This window comes from Triticum urartu, chromosome 6A (assembly GCF_056163025.1).
Source record: "Triticum urartu cultivar PI428250 chromosome 6A, HENAU_Tu73, whole genome shotgun sequence".
In the NCBI taxonomy this organism is placed as follows: Eukaryota; Viridiplantae; Streptophyta; class Magnoliopsida; order Poales; family Poaceae; genus Triticum; species Triticum urartu.
Window position 1 is genome coordinate 75,948,508 of NC_141878.1, and position 24,919 is coordinate 75,973,426.

Below are 24,919 nucleotides of genomic sequence, written 5' to 3' on the forward strand. Positions count from 1 at the left end.
TCAGACGACCGTTTGCCCCCCCCCCCCCCCCCCGAAACGATTGCGTGACATGAACTCTTGGACATCGTTGCTCTTCACGAGCCACACCTTGCGCGCCCCCCACAATCTCCTTTCCTGGAGCTTAGAGCCTTCGGACATCTTCTCCACCAAATCCCTATACCGGGCCATCGCCCCCACTCCAGCCCCTGAGCCACTTGTGGCGGTCTGGGCGGTCAGACTTCCTCTGAAGGTCAGGATCTTCTTGTGGCAATGGATCCATGGACGAATGTCGTCTGGCGTGGAAGTGTTAAAACGAAATGGCCCCGAAGACGGGATGTGCCCTCTCCGTGGGACGGTCGAGGACTCCAACCATATCTTCTTCTCCTGCGTCCTAGCCCAGTTCCTCTGGAGCTGCCTCCGCGAGGCGGTCGGCAGTCGTTGGTGTAACACCAACTTCCCGGACCTCTCCGCCGAGATTTAGGCATCGCCCCCTTCTAGCCGCCACATTAGGTGGCTGGCGATTGGGGTCCTTACCTGGACGTTGTGGATGGTCCGCAATAAGCTTGTGATCCAATGTGCCCTCCTTCGGCGTGCGACTAACACAATATTTAAAATGTGTGGTTACTTGCAGCTTTGGCGGCCGCTTAGCCGCCCCCAGGTCATGACGCCATCAACAACATCATTGTTGATCTGCGTGCGATGGCTCTTCGCTTGGCGCCGCCGCTTCCTTCGCCACCACCTGAGCCGGATTAGATCTCGTCTTGCCGCAGCTTGTCCGCGTTGTCGTCTTGTTGAGCTATGCCCTCAGCAGAAATCCGTACTTTTTGTCGTGTTGATACTCTCTGTGTGTGTGTGGGTGTGAACCTTGATGTATCCTTTGGCAGTGATGGTTTGCTTTATTTATAAAGCGGGGCGAAAGCCATTTTCCAGTAAAGGTGTGATAGAACCAAGGTTTTGGCTGTTAGGAATAGGCAACTTGTATTCCCATGAGGCCATAGGCCGATATATATATACATGTACAGGTGTGGAACATATGCAGGAAACCCCTTATACAACAGGATAAATACAAAGGGGTACATGACTCATATTATAACTCTAACACCCCCCCTCAAACTCATGGTGGATGAACAACACTGAGTTTGGAGAGATAAAAGCCATGTTGTGCTCTAGTCTGAGCCTTCGTCAGGAAATCCGCGAACTGTAACTCGGAAGGCACATACTGAAGAGCAATGACCTGATCCTGCACACCAGCGCGCACATAGAAAGCATCAACACCAATATGCTTGGTGAGCTCATGCTTCACAGGATCGCGTGCAATGCTGATAGCACCTGTACTATCAGATAAAAGCAGAGTCGGTGTAGTGACAGAAACACCAAAATCCTGAAGTAACCACCATAACCAAGTCACCTCTGCCGTCAAAAGAGCCATTGCTCGCAACTCAGCCTCGGCACTCGAATGGGAAACTGCAAGCTGTTTCTTCGTCTTCCAGGCAATGAGAGAACCACCAAGAAAAACACAGTAAGCAGAAAGTGAACGGCGATCGGAAGGATCACTAGCCCACGTAGCATCTGAATAGGCCTGGAGCTGTGAAGAACTGGAGCGAGGAAAGAATAGACGGTGAGAGATCGTGCCTCGAAGATATCGAAGAACACGAATGAGATGACTATAGTGAACCGAGGTGGGGGCAGAGACAAACTGACTCAGAATATGAACCGGATAAGAGATGTTCGGACGAGTGACAGCTAGATAGACAAGACTGCCAACAAGATGACGATAACGCGTCGGGTCAGGGAGAGGATCACCATCAGTAGCACGGAGGTGAACATTGAGCTCCATAGGAGTCTCAACAACGCGCTCGTCAGTAAGAGCAGCACGAGCAAGAAGATCCTGGATATACTTTTCCTGGGATATAAAAAAGCCATCAGAGGTAGAAGAGACTTCAATCCCAAGAAAGTAGCGAAGAGGTCCAAGATCAGACATAAGAAACTGCTCACTAAGACGGGCCTTTACAAAGGCAATATACTCGGGGTCATCCCCCGTGATGACCATGTCATCAACATAAAGAAGAAGAAGAGTCCGACCACGAGGAGAAAGGTGAATAAACAATGCTGGATCATGAGCACTTGCTAAAAGACCAGCAGCAGTGATCATAGAGGCAAAGCGCTCAAACCAGGCGCGGGGGGCTTGCTTAAGGCCATAGAGAGAGCGACGAAGACGACATACCATGCCATCAGGAACAGAATACCCAGGTGGTGGCTGCATGTACACCTCCTCACGCAGCTCACCATTAAGAAAGGCATTCTTAACATCAAGCTGAGATATAGACCAGTGGCGTGCAGAGGCAACGGCAAGAAGTGTACGAACAGTGGTCATATGAGCCACAGGAGCAAAAGTCTCGTCATAATCACGACCATGCTCCTGCTGAAAACCACGAGCCACAAGACGAGCTTTGTGATGCTCAAGAGAACCATCGGAGCGAGTCTTAACCTTGTAGACCCACTTACAAGTGATCGGACGGACTCCGGGAGGAAGAGAAACAAGATCCCAGGTACCAGTGCGTTCAAGAGCAACAATCTCCTCTGCCATCGCAAACTGCCATTCAGGATGAACAACAGCCCGACGGTAAGAAGTCGGCTCAAGAACAGCAGCACCAGCGGTGGGAAATCCAAAGCGATCAACAGGCGGACGAGGACGAGAACGCAAGCCATAAGTAGGCTGAGAGGAAGATGACGACCCATCCACAGAGGCATCGACTGGTCGTGGACGACGAGTGTAATGCTGAGGAAAAGATGGAATAATAGAAGGAGGAATCGGCAAGGTAGAATCAAGGGGTGGCGACGAAGAAGTCACCGGAGATGAAGGTGTAGAATCCGGTGACAGGCTGGGAGAGGAGACCGGGGAGGAAGTCATCGGAGATGAAGGTGGAGAACCCGGTGACATGCTAGGCGAGGAGACCGGGGAGGATGGTGGCTGCAAATCAACTAGATGTGGAGAAGGAGAGGAAGTGGAACGGGGAGGTACAGTCTCGGCGGGGGTGATAGGTGAGTGAGGAAAAGTGAGGAAAGAGATATCCTGCACTGAAAAAGTCGAGGAAGATGGGCGTGGGTAGAAGGGACGAGACTCTTCAAAAGTCACATCTCGAGAGACACGCATCCGACGACCAATAGGATCCCAACAACGATAGCCCTTATGCTCATCACTGTAGTCTAAGAAGACACACTCAACAGACTGAGCGGTCAGTTTGGTGCGTTCGCGAGAGGCAAGAAGAACATAGCAAACACAACCAAACGAGCGAAGCATCGAATAATCGGGAGAACGATCAAAAAGTCGCTCGAAAGGAACACCACCCTGTAGAGCAGCGGAAGGCTGTATATTGATAAGATAGGTGGATGTGGAGATGGCCTCAGCCCAAAAATGAGGCGGGAGAGAGGCAGCAATCATCAATGCACGAGCCGTCTCAAGAAGATGTCGATGCTTTCGCTCAGCCACACCATTCTGAGCATGAGCACCAGGACAAGAGAATTGAGAGAGAGTCCTGTGCTCAGCAAGAACACCACGCAACATCTTAGAGATATACTCGCCAGCGGAGTTAGCACAAAAAACATGAATGGGTGAAGAGAACTAAGTATGAACCATGGCAGCAAAACGCTTATAAATAGACAACACCTCAGAACGAGAAGTCATGAAATAAAGCCATGTGTAACGAGAGAAATCATCTATGAAAATAATATAGTATTTATGACCACCTTTCGAAGCGAAAGGGGCCGGACCCCATACATCAGAATGGACTAAATCGAAAGGACGCTTAGACACTGACTCACTATGTGAATATGGTAACTGAATCTGCTTGCCAAGACGACAACCCTGACACTCTAAAGAGACATCTCCTGAGACAGACCCCAGAAGACCTCGACGAACTAAATAAGACAACCGAGAACCACACAGATGACCAAGTCGATGATGCCGCAGCTGGAAGGAACCAGTGACGGAGGCGACAGAAGCGGAAGAACTGGCGATGGTGGTGGCAGCAGAAGGAACATGAACCCAGTCCAACTCCCAAAGACCCTGAGAATCACGGCGGCGAGGGCCAGCCCCAACCAGAGTGTGCGTGTGACGGTCCTGGATAGAACAAGAGTCAACGTCAAGGATGACGCGACAACCAGAATCCGTAAGTTGACCAGCAGAAAACAAATTCATGATAAGTCGAGGAACATGAGCAACATCAGGAACAGAATAAGAAGGAGTAGTAAGATTGCCTCTACTAGCAACAGAAAGTGGAGTACCATCAGCAGTGAAGACATGAATAGGAGAATCCAGTGATCGAAGAGAGGACAAAGTGGAAGAATGAGAAGAGATATGAAAAGAAGCTCCAAAGTCCAGAACCCATGGGGATGTACCTGACTGTGTAGAGGGTGATTGCTCAGTGCGGGAAGCATCAGTCACAGAACCGGCAGTACCCGTCGAGGAAGAACCTGAAGCCGCGAGCAGACACTTAAGTCTCAGAATATCCTGCTCAGTCAAAGCAATGGCTGAAGCTGTCGAGGTAGATGACGAAGTCCCTGAAGATGATGATCGAGCCTTGCGCAGGTGTTTCTTCTTCGTGTAGCACTGAGACTCAAGATGACCATCATTGTTGCAATAGGCGCAATGTGGACGGGGGCGACCTGAGCCTCCAGAAGGAGTGGGCAAGAGCGGCGGAGCACTCGAGCGAGAAGGGGTCGGTGGAGCAGGTGGCGTAGGAGCACGAGTAGCGAGCACAGAGGGAACCTCCAGCAAACCAGCACCACGTAAGCGAGTCTCCTCAGCACGAATCTCAGAAAGCGCCTCCATGAGAGAAATACGGCCACGAGCAAACAACTGAGCACGCCGGGGCTCAAACTCCTTACGGAGCCGAGACAGGAACTCATAGACGCGATGAAACTCCAAATTGGCCTGGACAGTCTGGCAACAGGGGCAGGTACGACACCCAGCACTACGGAGAGAATCAAGCTGGCGCCAGATAGCAGAACTCTGTGCATAGAAGTCATCAATAGTAGAGTCACCCTGCTGAAGAGCATGCTCCTGACGGATCACAGAGAGGTATAAGGCATCACCAGAGGGCTGATAGCGCTCACGAAGACGGGTCCACATCTCAAAGACAATAGAAAGACCCAGAAATTCAGAAGCAAACTGAGGCAGAACACTAGCAGTGAGAACAGCTGCAGCACGAGCATCATCATCAAGCCACTGGGTGTAAACAGACAGAGCACCATGATACGTCTGAAGAGCCTCCTCATAAGCCAAAACCCTCTCATCATAAGCACGATCAGCAGCCTCATTAGCAACCTTAGCCGCATCCTTAGCGGCCTGATTAGCATCCGTAGGAAGAACCGATGGAGTTGGCGGAGTAGGGGCCACCGGAGGAACTGGACGTGGCGGACAGCAGACCTCGCCAGAAAGAACACCCCAAAGACGGATGCCACGCATGTGAATGCGCATGAAGCCAGTAAACTCGGTGTAGTTAGTACCATCAAAGATCACCGGACAGCGAGGGACAGCAACATAGCCCGATGCAGCAGACATTTTTTTAGGAATCCGAAGTTGGGCCTGCGAGCGAGAGATGAGATCGAGCGATCAGGCGGAGGTGGCAGTGCGAGAGGGAATCCTTCCTGCGGGACGAACCCCTGCTGGGCCTGCGGAGCGATCACGCAGAGGCGGCCTTCGAGCGATGCTGAGATCGAGCGATGCTGAGGCGGCCTTCGAGCGATCGATGGAGTCCTGCGATGTGATTCAGAGATCGAGCGGGAGCAGCAGCTTGATCACCGATCGGGAGAGGAGAGAGATCGCCCCCTGCGGCCTGCTGCTTCGATCGCCGATCGGGAGAGGTGAGAGATCGAGAGAGAAGATCGATCTGGAGAGGAGGGATCGAACGCACGAGTTGCAGCGTGCGAAAAATTAACCTAGCTCTAATACCATGTTAGGAATAGGCAACTTGTATTCCCATGAGGCCATAGTGTAACACCCTCGATGCGGCTATAGCTCCCACGTGTCGAGGCATGACTTAGAGACATAACCGCATTGAAAGCAATGTCGCAAGTCAGGCAATCATTACAACAACCCATGTAATATATAATAAAAGGGGGAAGAACATAGTTGGCTTACACTCGCCACGTCACATCAAAGTACATAAATAACATCCATCAGACAAACACTCAAGGCCCGACTACGGCGCCAAAATGGAAAAGAACCCAACATGCGACAAGGCCCTGAATCAAACCCCAACTAGGCACCACTACTGATCATCGGGAAAGGAAACATAATAACGCTGAGAGTCCTCGTCGAACTCCCACTTGAGCTCGTACTCGTCACCTGGAGCGACATCACCTGGACCTGCATCTGGAATTATAGTATCTGTGAGCCACAGGGACTCAGCAATCTCACACCCTCGCGATCAAGACTATTTAAGCTTATAGGAATGGATAAGGCAAATATATGTGGAGCTGCAGCAAGCGACTAGCATATATGGTGGCTAACTTATTCGCAAAGGAGAGCGAGAAGCTAGAAGGAACAACCTGCGCAAACATAACTCCAACACCGTGTCCACTTCCCGGACTCCGCCGAGAAGAGACCATCACGGCAACACACACGGTTGATTCATTTTAAAACAATTAAGGTTTAAGTTATCTACAACCGGACATTAACAAATTCCCATCTGCCCATAACCGCGGGCACGGCTTTCGAAAGTTCAATCCCTGCAGGGGGGTCCCAACTTAGCCCATGACAAGCTCTCACGGTCAATGAAGGAATAGACTGTTGGAAATATGCCCTAGAGGCAATAATAAAAGTATTATTATTATATTTCTTTGTTCATGATAATTGTCTTTATTCATGCTATAACTGTATTATCCGGAAATCGTAATACACGTGTGAATACATATACCATAATATGTCCCTAGTAAGCCTCTAGTTGACTAGCTCGTTGATCAACAGATAGTCATGATTTCCTGGCTATGGACATTGGATGTCATTGATAACGGGATCACATCATTAGGAGAATGATGTGATGGACAAGACCCAATCCTAAGCATAGTACAAAGATCGTGTAGTTCGTTTGCTAGAGCTTTTCCAATGTCAAGTATATTTTCCTTTGACCATGAGATCGTGTAACTCCCGGATACCGTAGGAGTGCTTTGGGTGTATCAAACGTCACAACGTAACTGGGTGACTATAAAGGTGCATTACAGGTATCTCCGAAAGTGTCTGTTGGGTTGACACGGATCGAGACTGGGATTTGTCACTCCGGATAACGGAGAGGTATCACTGGGCCCACTCGGTAATGCATCATCATTATGAGCTCAAGGTGACCAAGTGGTTGATCACGGGATCATGTATTGCGGTACGAGTAAAGTGACTTGCCGGTAACGAGATTGAACAAGGTATTGGGATACCAACGATCGAGTCTCGGGCAAGTAACATACCGATTGACAAAGGGAATTGTTTACGGGGTTGATTAATCCTCAACATCGTGGTTCATCCGATGAGATCATCGTGGAGCATGTGGGAGCCATCATGGGTATCCAGATCCCGCTGTTGGTTATTGACCGGAGAGTCGTCTCGGTCATGTCTGCTTGTCTCCCGAACCCGTAGGGTCTACACACTTAAGGTTCGGTGACGCTAGGGTTATGAAGATATGTGTATGCAGTAACCCGAATGTTGTTAGGAGTCCCGGATGAGATCCCGGACGTCACGAGGAGTTCCGGAATGGTCCGGAGGTAAAGAATTATATATAGGAAGTGCTGTTTCGGCCATCGGGACAAGTTTCGGGGTTATCGGTATTGTACCGGGACCACCGGAGGGGTCCCGTGGGCCCACCGGGTGGGGCCACCTGTCCCGGGGGGCCACATGGGCTGTAGGGGGTGCGCCTTGGCCTACATGGGCCAAGGGCACCAGCCCTACTAGGCCCATGCGCCTAGGGTTTCCACCAAGGAGGAGTCCAAGTGGTGGAAGGCACCCCGAGGTGCCTTGGGGGGGAGGGAAACCCTCCCCTGGCCGCCGCACCTAGGAGATCAGATCTCCTAGGCTGCGCACCACCCCCCCTTGGCCCTCCTATATATAGTGGGGGAGAGGGAGGACTTCATACCTCAGCCTTTGGTGCTTCCCTCTCTCCCCGTTACGTCTCTCTCTCGTAGTATAGGCGAAGCCCTGCTACTGTGACGCCCTGCATCCACCACCACGCCGTCGTGCTGCTGGATCTTCATCAACCTCTCTTCCCCCCTTGCTGGATCAAGAAAGGAGGAGACGTCATCCGTTCCGTACGTGTGTTGAACGCGGAGGCACCGTCCGTTCGGTGCTAAGATCATCGGTGATTTGAATCACGTCGTGTTCGACTACATCATCCCCGTTCTTTGAACGCTTCCTCTCGCCATCTACAAGGTACGTAGATGCATCTAATCACTCGTTGCTAGATGAACTCCTAGATGGATCTTGGTGTAACCGTAGGAAAATTTTTGTTTTCTGCTACGTTCCCCTACAGTGGCATCATGAGCTAGGTCTATGCGTAGTTCTCTTGCGCGAGTAGAACACAAAGTAGTTGTGGGCGTTGATTTTGTTCAATATGCTTGCCGTTACTAGTCTTATCTTGATTCGGCGGCATCGTGGGATGAAGCAGCCCGGACCGACCTTACACGTACTCTTACGTGAGACAGGTTCCACCGACTGACATGCACTAGTTGCATAAGGTGGCCAGCGGGTGTCTGTCTCTCCTACTTTAGTCGGATCGGATTCGATGAAAAGGGTCCTTATGAAGGGTAAATAGCAATTGGCATATCACGTTGTGGTCTTTGCGTAGGTAAGAAACGTTCTTGCTAGAAACCCATAGCAGCCACGTAAAACATGCAAACAACAATTAGAGGACGTCTAACTTGTTTTTGCAGGGTATGCTATGTGATGTGATATGGCCAAAGTTGTGATGAATGATGAATGATCCATATGTGATGTATGAGATGTTCATACTGTTGTAATAGGAATCACAACTTACATGTCGATGAGTATGACGGTGACAGGATGATCATAGAGCCCCAAGATGGAGATCAAAGGAGCTATGTGATATTGGCCATATCATGTCACTATTATTATTTGATTGCATGTGATGTTTATCATGTTTTGCATCTTGTTTACTTAGTACGACGGTAGTAAATAAGATGATCCCTTACAACAATTTCAAGAAGTGTTCTCCCCTAACTGTGCACCGTTGCTACAGTTCGTCGTTTCGAAGCATCACGTGTTAATCGGGTGTGATAGATCCTTACGTTCACATACAACGGGTGTAAGAAGTTTTACACATGCAAAAACACTTAGGGTTAACTTGACGAGCCTAGCATGTGAAGACATGGCCTCGGAACACAGAGACCGAAAGGTCGAACACGAGTCGTATGGAAGATACGATCAACATGAAGATGTTCACCGGCGATGACTAGTCCGTCTCACGTGTTAATCGGACATGGCCTAGTCGACTCGGATCGTGTAACACTTAGATGACTAGAGGGATGTCTAATCTGAGTGGGAGTTCATTAATAATTTGATTAGATGAACTTAATTATCATGAACTTAGTCTAAAACCTTTACAATATGTCTTGTAGATCAAATGGCCAACGTTCTATTCAATTTCAACGCGTTCCTAGAGAAAACCAAGCTGAAAGACGATGGCAGCAACTATACGGACTGGGTCCGGAACCTGAGGATCATCCTCATAGCTGCCAAGAAACATTATGTCCTACAAGCACCGCTAGGTGATCCACCCGTCCCACAAAACCAAAACGCTATGAACGCTTGGCAGACACGTACTGATGACTACTCCCTCGTTCAGTGCGGCATGCTTTACAGCTTAGAACCGGGGCTCCAAAAGCGTTTTGAGAGACATGGAGCATATGAGATGTTCGAAGAGCTAAAAATGGTTTTTCAAGCTCATGCCCGGATCGAGAGATATGAAGTCTCCGATAAGTTCTTTAGCTGTAAGATGGAGGAAAATAGTTATGTCAGTGAGCACATACTCACTATGTCTGGGTTACATAACTGCTTGACTCAGCTGGGAGTTAATCTCCCGGATGACGCGGTCATTGACAGAATCCTCCAGTCGCTTCCACCAAGCTACAAGAGCTTTGTGATGAACTTCAATATGCAGGGGATGGTAAAGACCATTCCTGAAGTATTTGCAATGCTGAAATCAGCAGAGGTAGAAGTCAAGAAGGAACATCAAGTGTTGATGATGAATAAAACCACTAAGTTCAAAAAGGGCAAGGGTAAAAAGAACTTCAAGAAGGACGGCAAGGAAGTTGCTGCCCCCGGCAAGCAAGCTGTCGGGAAGAAGTCAAAGAATGGACCCAAGCCTGAGACAGAGTGCTTTTATTGCAAAGGGAAGGGTCACTGGAAGCGGAACTGCCCCAAATACTTAGCGGATAAGAAGGCCGGCAACACCAAAGGTATATTTGATATACATGTGATTGATGTGTACCTTACCAGTACTCGTAGTAACTCCTGGGTATTTGATACCGGTGCTGTTGCTCATATTTGTAACTCACCGCAGGAGCTGCGGAATAAACGAAAACTGGAGAAGGACGAGGTGACGATGCGCGTCGGGAATGGTTCCAAGGTCGATGTGATCGCCGTCGGCACGCTACCTCTACATTTACCTACGGGATTAGTGATAAACCTCAATAATTGTTATTTAGTGCCATGTTTGAGCATGAACATTGTATCAGGATCTCGTTTAATACGAGATGGCTACTCATTTAAATCCGAGAATAATGGTTGTTCTATTTATATGAGAGATATGTTTTATGGTCATGCTCCGATAGTCAATGGTTTATTCTTAATGAATCTCGAGCGTATTACTACACATATTCATAGTGTGAATACCAAAAGATGTAAAGTTGATAATGATAGTCCCACATACTTGTGGCACTGCCGCCTTGGTCACATAGGTGTCAAACGCATGAAGAAGCTCCATGCAGATGGACTTTTAGAGTCTCTTGATTATGAATCATTTGACACGTGAGAACCATGCCTCATGGGTAAAATGACCAAGACTCCGTTCTCAGGAACAATGGAGCGAGCAACCAACTTGTTGGAAATCATACATACTGATGTGTGCGGTCCAATGAGTGTTGAGGCTCGCGGTGGCTATCGTTATGTTCTCACCCTCACTGATGACTTAAGTAGATATGGGTATGTCTACTTAATGAAACACAAGTCTGAAACCTTTGAAAAGTTCAAGGAATTTCAGAGTGACGTTGAGAATTAACGTGACAGGAAAATCAAGTTTCTACGATCAGATCGTGGAGGAGAATACTTGAGTCACGAATTTGGCACACACTTAAGAAAATGTGGAATAGTTTCACAACTCACGCCGCCTGGAACACCTCAGCGTAATGGTGTGTCCGAACGTCGTAATCACACTTTATTAGATATAGTGTGATCTATGATGTCTCTTGCCGATTTACCGCTATCTTTTTGGGGCTATGCTTTAGAGACTGCCGCATTCACTTTAAATAGGGCACCATCGAAATCCGTTGAGACGACACCGTATGAATTATGGTTTGGGAAGTAACCTAAGCTGTCGTTTCTAAAAGTTTGGGGATGCGATGCTTATGTCAAGAAACTTCAACCTGAAAAGCTCGAACCCAAGTCGGAAAAATGCGTCTTCATAGGATACCCTAAAGAAACTTATGGGTATACCTTCTACCTCAGATCCGAAGGCAAGATCTTTGTTGCCAGGAATGGATCCTTTCTAGAGAAAGAGTTTCTCTCGAAAGAAGTAAGTGGGAGGAAAGTAGAACTTGATGAAGTATTGCCTCTTGAACCGATAAATGGCGCAACTCAAAAAAAATGTTCCTGAGGCACCTGCACCGACTAGAGAGGAAGTTATTAATGATGATCAAGATACTTCTGATCAAGCTCCTACTGAAATTCGAAGGTCCACAAGGACACGTTCCGCACCAGAGTGGTACGGCAACCCTGTCTTGGAAATCATGTTGTTAGACAACAGTGAACCTTCGAACTATGAAGAAGCGATGGCGGGCCCGGATTCCGACAAATGGCTAGAAGCCATGAAATCCGAGATAGGATCCATGTATGAAAACGAAGTATGGACTTTGACTGACTTGCCCATTGAACGGCGAGCCATAGAAAATAAATGGATCTTTAAGAAGAAGATAGACGCGGATGGTAATGTGACCATCTATAAAGCTCGACTTGTCGCTAAGGGTTATCGACAAGTTCAAGGGGTTGACTACGATGAGACTTTCTCACCGGTAGCGAAGCTGAAGTCCGTCCGAATCATGTTAGCAGTTGCCGCATTCTACGATTATGAAATATGGCAAATGGACGTCAAAACGGCATTCCTTAATGGTTTCCTTAAGGAAGAATTGTATATGATGCAGCCGGAAGGTTTTGTCGATCCTAAGAATGCTGACAAGGTGTGCAAGCTCCAACGCTCAATTTATGGGCTAGTGCAAGCATCTCGGAGTTGGAACATTCGCTTTGATGAGATGATCAAAGCGTTTGGGTTTACGCAGACTTATGGAGAAGCCTGCGTTTACAAGAAAGTGAGTGGGAGCTCTGTAGCATTTCTCATACTATATGTAGATGACATACTTTTGATGGGAAATGATATAGAACTCTTGGACAGCATCAAGGCCTACTTGAATAAAAGTTTTTCAATGAAGGACCTTGGAGAAGCTGCTTATATATTAGGCATCAAGATCTACAGAGATAGATCAAGATGCCTCATAGGTCTTTCACAAAGCACATACCTTGATAAGATTTTGAAGAAGTTCAAAATGGATCAGTCCAAGAAAGGGTTCTTGCCTGTTTTGCAAGGTATGAAATTGAGCTCAGCTCAATGTCCGACCACGGCAGAAGAGATAGAAGAGATGAGTGTCATCCCCTATGCCTCAGCCATAGGTTCTATTATGTATGCCATGCTGTGTACCAGACCTGATGTAAACCTTGCCGTAAGTTTGGTAGGAAGGTACCAAAGTAATCCCGGCAAGGAACACTGGACAGCGGTCAAGAATATCCTGAAGTACCTGAAAAGGACTAAGGAAATGTTTCTCGTTTATGGAGGTGACGAAGAGCTCGTCGTAAAGGGTTACGTCGACGCTAGCTTCGACACAGATCTGGATGACTCTAAGTCACAAACCGGATACGTGTATATGTTGAATGGTGGAGCAGTGAGCTGGTGCAGCTGCAAGCAGAGCGTCGTGGCGGGATCTACATGCGAAGCGGAGTACATGGCAGCCTCGGAGGCAGCACATGAAGCAATATGGGTGAAGGAGTTCATCACCGACCTAGGAGTCATACCCAATGCGTCGGGGCCAATCAAACTCTTTTGTGACAACACTGGGGCTATTGCACTTGCCAAGGAGCCCAGGTTTCACAAGAAGACAAGGCACATCAAGCGTCGCTTCAACTCCATTCGTGAAAATGTTCAAAATGGAGACATAGAGATTTGTAAAGTACATACGGACCTGAATATAGCAGATCCGTTGACTAAACCTCTCCCTAGGGCAAAACATGATCAACACCAGAATTCCATGGGTGTTCGATTCATCACAATGTAACTAGATTATTGACTCTAGTGCAAGTGGGAGACTGTTGGAAATATGCCCTAGAGGAAATAATAAAAGTATTATTATTATATTTCTTTGTTCATGATAATTGTCTTTATTCATGCTATAACTGTATTATCCGGAAATCGTAATACACGTGTGAATACATAGACCATAATATGTCCCTAGTAAGCCTCTAGTTGACTAGCTCGTTGATCAACAGATAGTCATGATTTCCTGGCTATGGACATTGGATGTCATTGATAACGGGATCACATCATTAGGAGAATGATGTGATGGACAAGACCCAATCCTAAGCATAGTACAAAGATCGTGTAGTTCGTTTGCTAGAGCTTTTCCAATGTCAAGTATCTTTTCCTTTGACCATGAGATCGTGTAACTCCCGGATACCGTAGGAGTGCTTTGGGTTTATCAAACGTCACAACGTAACTGGGTGACTATAAAGGTGCATTACAGGTATCTCCGAAAGTGTCTGTTGGGTTGACACGGATCGAGACTGGGATTTGTCACTCCGGATAACGGAGAGGTATCACTGGGCCCACTCGGTAATACATCATCATTATGAGCTCAAGGTGACCAAGTGGTTGATCACGGGATCATGTATTGCGGTACGAGTAAAGTGACTTGCCGGTAACGAGATTGAACAAGGTATTGGGATACCAACGATCGAGTCTCGGGCAAGTAACATACCGATTGACAAAGGGAATTGTTTACGGGGTTGATTAATCCTCAACATCGTGGTTCATCCGATGAGATCATCGTGGAGCATGTGGGAGCCATCATGGGTATCCAGATCCCGCTGTTGGTTATTGACCGGAGAGTCGTCTCGGTCATGTCTGCTTGTCTCCCGAACCCGTAGGGTCTACACACTTAAGGTTCGGTGACGCTAGGGTTATGAAGATATGTGTATGCAGTAACCCGAATGTTGTTCGGAGTCCCGGATGAGATCCCGGACGTCACGAGGAGTTCCGGAATGGTCCGGAGGTAAAGAATTATATATAGGAAGTGCTGTTTCGGCCATCGGGACAAGTTTCGGGGTTATCGGTATTGTACCGGGACCACCGGAGGGGTCCCGTGGGCCCACCGGGTGGGGCCACCTGTCCCGGGGGGCCACATGGGCTGTAGGGGGTGCGCCTTGGCCTACATGGGCCAAGGGCACCAGCCCTACTAGGCCCATGCGCCTAGGGTTTCCACCAAGGAGGAGTCCAAGTGGTGGAAGGCACCCCGAGGTGCCTTGGGGGGGAGGGAAACCCTCCCCTGGCCGCCGCACCTAGGAGATCAGATCTCCTAGGCTGCGCACCACCCCCCCTTGGCCCTCCTATATATAGTGGGGGAGAGGGAGGACTTCATACCTCAGCCTTTGGTGCTTCCCTCTCTCCCCGTTACGTCTCTCTCTCGTAGTATAGGCGAAGCCCTGCTACTGTGACGCCCTGCATCCACCACCACGCCGTCGTGCTACTGGATCTTCATCAACCTCTCTTCCCCCCTTGCTGGATCAAGAAAGGAGGAGACGTCATCCGTTCCGTACGTGTGTTGAACGCGGAGGCACCGTCCGTTCGGTGCTAAGATCATCGGTGATTTGAATCACGTCGTGTTCGACTACATCATCCCCGTTCTTTGAACGCTTCCGCTCGCCATCTACAAGGTACGTAGATGCATCTAATCACTCGTTGCTAGATGAACTCCTAGATGGATCTTGGTGTAACCGTAGGAAATTTTTTGTTTTCTGCTACGTTCCCCAACATAGACCTCCTCCCAAGACGTTCCGATCAGACTCGGTATCTCGGTAACTCAAGACACTTCGACAGGTTAAAACAAGACCAGCAACACCGCCCGAATGTGCCGACAAATCCCGATAGGAGCTGCACATATCTCTTTCTCAGGGCACACTCAGATTGTCTAAACTTCCGGTAGGCCAGCCCAGAGTTGCCCCTGGTAGCCACCGGCGGCTGACAGTTTGGACCAACACTCAGAGGAGCACTGGCCCGGGGGGGTTAAAATAAGATGACCCTTGAGTCTGCAGAACCCAAGAGAAAGAAAAGGCTAGGTGGCAAATGGTAAAACCAAGGTTGGGCATTGCTGGAAAAGCTTTAATCAAGGCGAACTATCAAGGGGTTCCCATTATAACCCAACCGCGTAAGGAACACAAAATCCGGGAACATGACACCGATATGACGGAAACTAGGGCGGCAAGAGTGGAACAAAATACTAGGCGAGAGGCCGAGCCTTCCACCCTTCACCAAGTGTATAGATGCATTAAGATAACATAGCAATATAATGATATCCCCAACAAGAAAAATAAATGACGTTCCAACAAGGAACGGCCTCCAAACTTCACCTGCAACTAGCAACGTATAAGAAGGGCTGAGCAAAGCGGTAACATAGCCAATCAACGGTTTGCTAGGACATGGTGGGTTAGAGGTTGACATGGCAATTGGGAGGCTGACAAGCAAATGGTAGGCATCGTAGCATTGGCATAGCAAGAGCGAGCAAACTAGCATAGCAAAGATAGTAGTGATTTCGAGGGTATGATCATCTTGCCTGCACAGTTGTCAGAGTTGACTGGATCCTCACAAGAAAACTCAACGGGCTCCTCGGTAGCGAACTCGTCTCCCGGCTCTACCAAACAAGACAAACAAGCAACAAGGATACAATCAACCACGTGCAAGACCAAGCAATATGATGAAATGATGATATGCTATGCGGGATGCGATGCGGGATGCAAAATGCAAGATATAACAGGAAAAGCATGAACCTGGCCTCATCTTGGAATTCCAAGTGTGCCACTGGATGGAGGGGATGAAATTGCTTGAAAACGATATAAAGATCACTGGAATCGGAGTTACGGTTTGGAAATGGCAAGCGTTTTAAGATATGACACCGGTCTGCGATTTACAGCAAGTAGGCATCTAAACGCAACGAAATGAACATGCTACAGCCACCAAACATGACAACAAAATACATGGCAGGGATGCACACAAGATGCTTATCAAAAGACTAGCACTGAGCCACGGCCAATTCATCCATTAAGAGGTTCAAACAAGCATGGCAAAAACGCAAATGCAAAACAGATTCCAGACTTAGTGAAATTAACACTAGTCTGAAATTTCAGATCACGAAGCCCTCTTCGGAGCAGCAAAACAACATGATAAATTACCTGAACATGACAAGTAAGAACATGGTATGGAGCTACTCAACAAGCTTAACAAAAGTCCCAAAGTGACCTGGGGCCATAAGGGATCACAAAATATATTAACGGGCACACGAACATAGCTAAAACACAATCAGTTTTCAGACTTAGTGAAAACTGAGACATGCTGAAATATAACTCACGAAGGCATGTAAACGAGCTTGATGCACTCACCATGGTGCAAGTCACAGCAAGGCAAGCATACATCCATTAAGAAGGCACAAAATACAAGCTAGACATGGCAATAACAATGGCATAGCATGCACGGATCAACTACAACAACGCCGGCAAAATCGCAAACGAGTTGATGATCTGCCCAGATTCACCCTGAAGCAAAAGTAGAGCTCGATTGACTCAAGCTATGGTACTCCATAATTGCAAACAAAGACATGGATGGATAGATCATAACATGAATAACAAAAGTCCCTTACTGATCATCCTCAAAATAGGCACGAATCACTAGGAAACAAGCTGAACATATGGCATCATGAACTAAAATATCCCAGACTTACTGAAAACAACTAAGTCCCTGAAAACAGATTTCCCGGGTGCCTCACTTTGCAAGCTTGCACAAGTCACCACACACATCCTAAAAATGCATGGGTTGCACCTCTGGAAAGAAGACAAAATGCTTAACAAAACATATGAGGACTCACAGGCATAGCATGCACACAAGAATCATGGCAAAAATGACAAAAGTCTAAGATGAACTAGCAGATCTGACAATTAACTCATGAAGCCTCCTTCTAACAGTGTTTAGGGCATCAAGATGAGCTCAAATGAAAATGATGCAATGTAATGAAATGATGTACTCGTCGAGGCGAACATTTTGATATATTATATGCCCAAAACGGAGCTACGGATGCAAAGTTACGGGGCCTCGAACATAGCAACTTGGACTAAAAATCCTGGGACTTGGAAGAATTTCACCTAGGGTTTACTGTTCATCCCGGGTCAGATCTGGATCGGCGCGACACTGTTCACGCCAGGGCACGGAAGTCGAGGACGCCGGCGTCGAGGGAGGTGGCCGGAGATGGAGGAGAGGCCGGGCTGGGCCGGCCGGCGTGGAGGCTCGCCGGGGCCGGAGGAGGACGGGGCGGCGTTGGCGGCGGTGGCCGGCCCGGGCGGCGCGAGCTCCGGCTCGGCTCGCGAGGCGGCGCGGCGAGGGACGCTCGGGGAGGCGGTGGCTGGTGCGGCGGCGGGGCGCCGGCGACGCAGGCGGCGGCGAGCAGCCGGGGACGGGCGGCGGCGGCTGCGGGCGTGAGGCGGCGGGGCGATGACGCGGGCCGGGAGGGCCCGCCCCGGGCTCCACGGGCTGGCGGTGGCGGCGAAGTGGGCCTGAGGTGCGGGCCAACGGGAGGCGGACACGTGGCGACGGCGGGGTAAGTCGGACGTTGTCCGGTGCGGCCGGACACGTCCGTCGGCGGCGGATCTGGCGGGGATGATTTTTTTAGGGTTCGGAGGTAGGGGAAGATCCGAAAAACGGGGGGTGTATATATAGGCATAAGTGGAGCTAGGAGAGTCCAAATGAGGTGCGCTTTTCGGCCACGCGATCGTGATCGAACGCTCTAGGACATGGAGCAGAGTTTGGTGGGTTTTGGGCCAAATTTGAGGGGTGTTGGGCTGCAACACACACGAGACCTTTTCGGTCCCTCGGTTAACCGTTGGAGTATCAAACGAAGTCCAAATGATACGAAACTTGACAGGCGGTCTACCGGTAGTAAACCAAGGCCGCATGGCAAGTCTCGGTCCAATCCGGAAATGTTTAATCCCCACACACGAAAGAAAGCTAGAAATGACCATCGGAGGAGAACGAAGCGCCGGAATGCAAAACGGACAACGGGGAAAAAACTCGAATGCACGAGACGAACACGTATGCAAATGCAATGCACATGATGACATGATATGAGATGCATGACAACGACAACAACACACGGAGACAAAAACCCGAACCCGAGAAATAAATATAACTTAACGCCGGAAACGGCAAGAGTTGGAGTACAAATTGGGAAAGTTACATCCGGGGTGTTACACATAGGCCGATATATATATATACATGTACAGGTGTGGAACATATGCAGGAAACCCCTTATACAACGGGATAAATACAAAGGGGTACATGACTTATATTATAACTCTAACATTGGCTACCAAGGGGCACTTTTTTCTCGTGGGTCACCGAGAAACTTGGTTACCATGGTTACCGAGAAATTCCGAGCAAATTTCGGACAATTTTTTTTGATTTTTTTAATCCAAACAAAATTCGTCAAAAATCCATTCAAAATTCATTCAAATTGTAAATTTCAGAATTTTTCGCCTCGCAAGTTGATTTCTCGTGGGGTACTGGGAAACGCGGTAACCGCCCGGTAACCGGTTTTCTCGGGCGGTACCCAAAACCATGGATAGAACCTAGGTGCCCCGACACCCCCTTATCCAATGCATTCAATGATTCCAAGATTCGTGACGTGGAATTGTTAGCAGTAGTTCACTTGCTGTGTCATGGTAATAACATGGACAATTTGCAGAGGCAAATAGGGCCAGTGCTAGGCTGTGGCAGTCAGTGTAGGCATGCTAGTAGGTCACGGGTAGGACAGTAGCAGAAATAGATGTATTTAGACGTAATTTAGTTTTAGATACATCATTTTTATTCATCTATGCGACAAGTAATTCGAGAGGGAGGGAGTAGATCATATACGGGAACGTGGCTCTAAGTCTGGTTAGATCATCACGGCTTCACGGGTCCTAGGCATTTCAGTTCGGCGGCAGTTTTTATATGTAGCATGCACATTAAAGATTCATGTACGGGTCAAATGTCTATGTGATTCATGACTTATAAGCCCCAACCGTAATATATAGATTCATAGATGATTGAATATCATCTGAACCACGTCCGTCAGGAAACATGTACCACGTCCATTTGGCCGCGCTCGCCGGATAGCACGCTTTATCTGAGCCATTAACATGTGGACCGGGTACGTGTGTCACACATGAAAATGTGTGATTCTAAAAAAGATACATGATGCTCAACATATCTGAGCCATGAACATGTGGGCCAGGTATGTGTGTCACACATGAAAGTGCGTGACTCTAAAAAAAGATACATGATGCATGTTGAGCGAGGTACATATGACAGTCATCCTTCTCCTTATTACAGTAAATAACATAGATTCCAACATATAGATACACGAGAACATGCATCCTTGCACGGGCTTATATGGGTCATCTCGACAACAATATGAGACACCGCAGAGCTCTGATAAATGGTTTTCTTTGTCACTCCAGCGGAGAGATTCCAGACTAAGGATTCTTGATACAGCCAAGTCCGGTCAAGCCACGAGGTGCCAAAAATTGCATAAGGTAAAGTTCATATAATCATATCGCTGTGTATGCCACGCATTCAGACTAAATATGTCTGTTATAGCTGGGTGGAGGGGTGAACGCATGTGATGGCTTATGCATGGCGCCGCATGCAGATGGACATACTCCGCCACGTCGCGTACGCTAATGCTATTAAGAAGCTGGTGAAGAAGAAAAAAAGAGCCGAATACAAAACAATGAACAATCCCATCTAACTACAATTAATTATTTTAAGTTATTTGTAAGCCTTGAACACCACTAGTACATTCGCTGTCCTCCTTGCATCGTGTGACGGTCTTGTAAAATTTCTCAACTATGGCAAGTTACTTGCTAAAAGGAAATCTTTTGAATGGATCAATCATTCTTTCGCCCATATCTGTATAAATTCTCACTATTGATCACATACTGCAGACTTGTCTTTTTCTTTTTTGAAGAAAATATACTCTTCCATGGAGAACTCTTATTTCTTGAAAGGTTTAGTTAATTGTCATTCTCTGGAACCATCGTATACAGAAAATTATTTTCAGTTTACATTATAATATATTATTTGTATCAGCTCAATAAACGATCATTGAAAAAGGTTGAGAAACCCAGTAAAGATTATTAGTAATTTGACAAATATGCTATCCGGTTTACATGTGTGTATGCAAAGTCTATATTGACCTTGTAATAAAGGAAATAATAGATTCTTACCTCCCAAGAGGTAATACATATTAGACCCATTGGATTGGGAAAAATTGATGGCTCATATTAACTCGGACCATCTGAATTTTCTCATCACGAAATGGGGCAACAAGAGGTATGTAATTCTACTGAACCTTCAAGCATAACGCTATGTAGCTGACCCGGCAGTTGCAAACAATTTCGTGCATCAGCTGGTAACGCCGCCCATCTCCCCGTCTGGATTTTCCATGACGAATTCCGAAACCATTCTCCCAAGGGAATAGGTTATATTGTTCATACGCTTCTTGGCATGAATCAAACGACATGCCTTCTATGGGAGCCAAAGTGTCAGATGCGTGCTTCCCTTCAGAGATTAGGAGACATCTTTCAATCGAGCTTAGTTTGCTCGGGGTTGCTCTAGCCACAACTCCATTATGAATCCGGTTCCTGGACCAAGAAAACTACAGTGAGTTTGTGTCGGAATATTCTCCCTAAATCGTTGACGCCAGTGGGGGCGTGTCTAATATGTAGTGTCTACGCTGCGACAGCTTGAATCATATTCAGTATCGTGAGCTATTTTTTCAGCGACATGAAACAAGATTTGTCATGCGCTGTTTTTTCAGAAACATGAAACAAGATTTATCTGAAGAACGAGTTACAGATGCTCACCTGCATTTCTAACCTCCCGTTGCCTGATAGTACCCGGTGTTCACATCTCCACGGCCGCCGTTCCGTGCATCACCAACTCGAACGCCATGCGGGAAGAGATCGAACACGGCATCACCTACCACTTCAGATCTTTTTTTTTAAAACCCACTTCAGATCTGAAAAGGTGGTTGGGATCCTGGTGGAGAAGCTTTGCCTACGGGCAGCAAAATAAGGCAGCAGCTGTGCTTTACTTCGCCTGGAACATCTGGAACGAGCGAAACCGAAGAATCTTTCAAAACCTTTCTTCAACTGCTGATATGGTGGCTTGCTTAGTCAGGTCTGACTTAACATACCTGGACATGGTTTTTTCGAGGCCTCTAGCTATGTAATTCTGTTCTTTTTTCTCTTTTTGTCTGCCCTAGGGCTTCAGACTTCTCTCTTGTAAATTCCTGATCTATAATAAAAAAGGCAGAGCACCTGCCATTAGCCCTAAAAAAAAGGTGGTTGGGGGAGGGTGCACGGGATATGATCAAGGAGTGGTATGAATAGAGGTGCTTCTCTGCTAGAATCAATGGAGTATATGTACACTAACCAGGGGCTTGCTTCAGTTTCCAGATCAGGGATGATTGATGCCAGAATTTCAAGACCATGAACAGCCGCAGGTTCCTCTACCACTTCGGTCGGAGAGGCATGGCCATGGTTGGAATCGACGCGTCCCGACAGAGGCGGTGGATTCTACCTACGATGAACAGTACAGTAGCGATCTAGGACCAGATGCGTTTCAAACAATTTCAGACTACCATGCTTACTGTTCACCTAGCCTGGTCATCCAAACCGTGGTGTAGACTGTAGAGACTCACATATATCCCAAGGAGCTGGGTACTGCATGGACGGTCATGATAAAGGGGTGCCTAAACACCCGGGTGCTGAAAGTCCAATCTCAATCTTCCCACCTTCCAGGTTTTGATGAACTTTTTTTTCAAAATCGATAAGACTGTGTTTGGCTGCTCAGTATTTTTGGAGTTTTCGAAGAATACCATGGTTTTTCTAGAAACCTCGGTTTTAAATACTTTGCTATGTTTGGCTTCAACAAATACTACAGTTTTATAAACCATAGAATATCTAAAACCATAGTCTTTTTGCTGTATTTGAAAAAGAGGCCCCAGCCTCTTTTTTCCAAATTGTTTCTTTCTGGCTGTTGATCTCTTCAGTCGTTGACTATTGTGCTAGCGCAACAAAAGGCAACTTGTAGATTAGCTCGTGCTAGATGTTAGATCCTACTGGATGGCGCATGTACACATACGAATGCCATGATTTAGCATCGACAGGGAGCACAACCGCATGCGCATAGGTTTAGATCGTGGAGTACATCAATTGAGACTTGAAGCAGAGGCTAAGCTTGGTAGCCGATCGATTCCATGCGGCCCATGCATGCGGCTAGAAGCAAAAATAGATCTACTTCAGATCCTAGTGTCTAGGAGAGAGGACGTCCACGTGCATGACAAGGCTACATGCAAGTGGCGGCTGTTAATTAACACAAACTGACCATGTCGTTGTACAACTACTTGAGTGTAGCTCAGTTCGGTTCAGCTAGGATTACCCATGCAATGAGTAGTCAAAACCAGAAAACTGAGAAAAACTGCATTTGGCAAACACGTTTGTAGTTTTGCTAAAACTGTGAAAAACCGTGGTTTTTAAAAACCAGAGTATTCATTGCACACACATTGAAATACAGGCCCTGTTTGGTTCATAAGTCTTAGGACTTTTTTTTAGTCTCAACTTATAAGTCTCAAGTCCCTAAAAAGTCCTTATCTGTTTGGTTCCTGGGACTTATAGGTCCCTATAAGACCATATTACAACTATAAGTCCCTATAAGTCCCTCCTTGAGAGTCTTATTTCATAAGTCCCAAATGTCAACTTTAAGTCCCGCCTGTTTGGTTTAGATGGGACTTATAGGGACTTTTTTAAGTCCCTAAACCAATAAGTCCCTGGAAACAAACACCCTCTTAGGGTCAAACTTTTTGTCACAACTAGGCCAAACTTTTTGTCACAACAAGTTGCCCACACATGTTGTGATATTTACTCTAGTTTTAGAAAAACTGTGTTGCCAAACTAGGCCAAACTTCTTTTCAAGATTCGTTAAAATTTTCAAAGTCGATAATTTTTTTCAAAAGATGAACTTTTTTCATCGATATTGAAAAAAATGGTCATCAAACTGAAAAATAGTTCACCAAATTTGAAAAGAATTCAAAATTTTGAAAAAAAATTCATCGATTTAGAAACAATCATCGGATCCAGAAAAAGTTCATCGATTTGAAATAAAAAGTTCATCGAATTTGAAAAAAGTTCAGCAATTAAAACGTCAAATTTGGAAAAATAATTTTGAAAAAATAAAATATAAATAAAAAGAAAAAAATATGAAATCAAAGAAATAGAAAAGGAGAGAGAAAACTAAAACAAAAAATTGCAGCAGAAAAAATACACAACGAAAAAAGAAATTAACCCGGGTGGAGAACGTATATAAAATACAAAAAACATTAAAGAACAATATCACAACTTGGTGTCTGTCCAATTGGTTAGTGCACCTTGAAATCAAGGTGGAGGTCTTGTGCTCGAATCTCTCCTGTGCAACAATTTTTATGGTTTAAACCAGAAAAAAGTGGAATGGGTCGGCCCGCCACACTTCCCCCGCGGGTACGGTTAGAGAGCCGGCGCTTACATCGCCAAAATAGGTGCTCCCCGACACATTGGATAAATGTGTGTCATCTTGGGCAGCATGCTATTCGGCCTTTTTGGTTGCTGTGATTCGTTTTGGCTCTATTTTGGCCTTTTGGGCTGTTAAAAAACGAGAAAAAATAAAGGGGCCGTGTCATCCCGGCATGCGGGTCTTGCCCAGGCACGGCCCACACATGCTTCTCTGTTGGCCCATGAAGGATGGCCCATTTGGTCAGCTATAGTTGTGTTGTAGGCCGAAGGGGGATTGGGCTTGGCCCATATGCTTGGCAAAGAGGGGAGTGCGGATGAGTGCTCAACAGACTACGAATGAAAATGCTGGAGTCAAATGAATGTAAGACGGGAGAGGAGACACAACATCCTTTTTAAAATAAATATAGATATAGATATAGAGAGATTGAAAAGTAAGGATGAAGATAGAGATAGAGATAGAGATAGACACATAGAAGTAGATATAGATATATAGTGGTAGTAGAGATAGAGATAGAGATAGAGAGAAGTTTTAATGCCCATTCATCTCGTCATTCAGTTGCCATTCTGTTCGAGTGTCCAAGGAAAATTAATTCCCGGACGTTGCATGCAAAGCTAGCGCGCTAGGTACAAACCACCGCTTATTATGGCAGTTACTTAATGCCGGTGGTTTAGGGAGAGATAGAAAAAAATGAGACCAACTAACCCTTGTTGGTATTTTTTTTATAGAAGAAACTCCACGAGCATCGCACGTCGGAGCCGAAACTCGAA

The 24,919-nt window shown here is 46.9% G+C and overlaps 1 protein-coding gene across 1 annotated transcript; it reads right to left on the reverse strand.

The window, feature by feature from the left end:
- Positions 1-370: 370 nt before the first annotated feature.
- LOC147964039 (uncharacterized) lies at positions 371-5,542 on the reverse strand. The gene is made up of 6 exons (XM_087529802.1): positions 3,879-5,542; positions 2,485-2,758; positions 2,204-2,293; positions 1,783-1,882; positions 1,200-1,308; positions 371-575 (listed from the first exon to the last, which is right to left on the reverse strand). Exons 1-6 carry the CDS (start codon positions 5,540-5,542, stop codon positions 371-373), a joined length of 2,442 nt encoding a protein of 813 aa, XP_087385928.1.
- Between the last annotated feature and the right edge of the window lie 19,377 nt (positions 5,543-24,919).

Coding starts and splice junctions, on each gene's coding strand:
- LOC147964039 (XM_087529802.1), bottom strand. CDS start 5,542: ATGTCTGCTGCATCGGGCTATGTTGCTGTCCCTCGCTGTCCGGTGATC. Junction 2,294..2,484: donor CGGAGTCCGTCCGATCACTT/GTAAGTGGGTCT, acceptor TCTATATCTCAG/CTTGATGTTAAGAATGCCTT. Junction 1,883..2,203: donor ATTCTGTTCCTGATGGCATG/GTATGTCGTCTT, acceptor TTTATATCCCAG/GAAAAGTATATCCAGGATCT.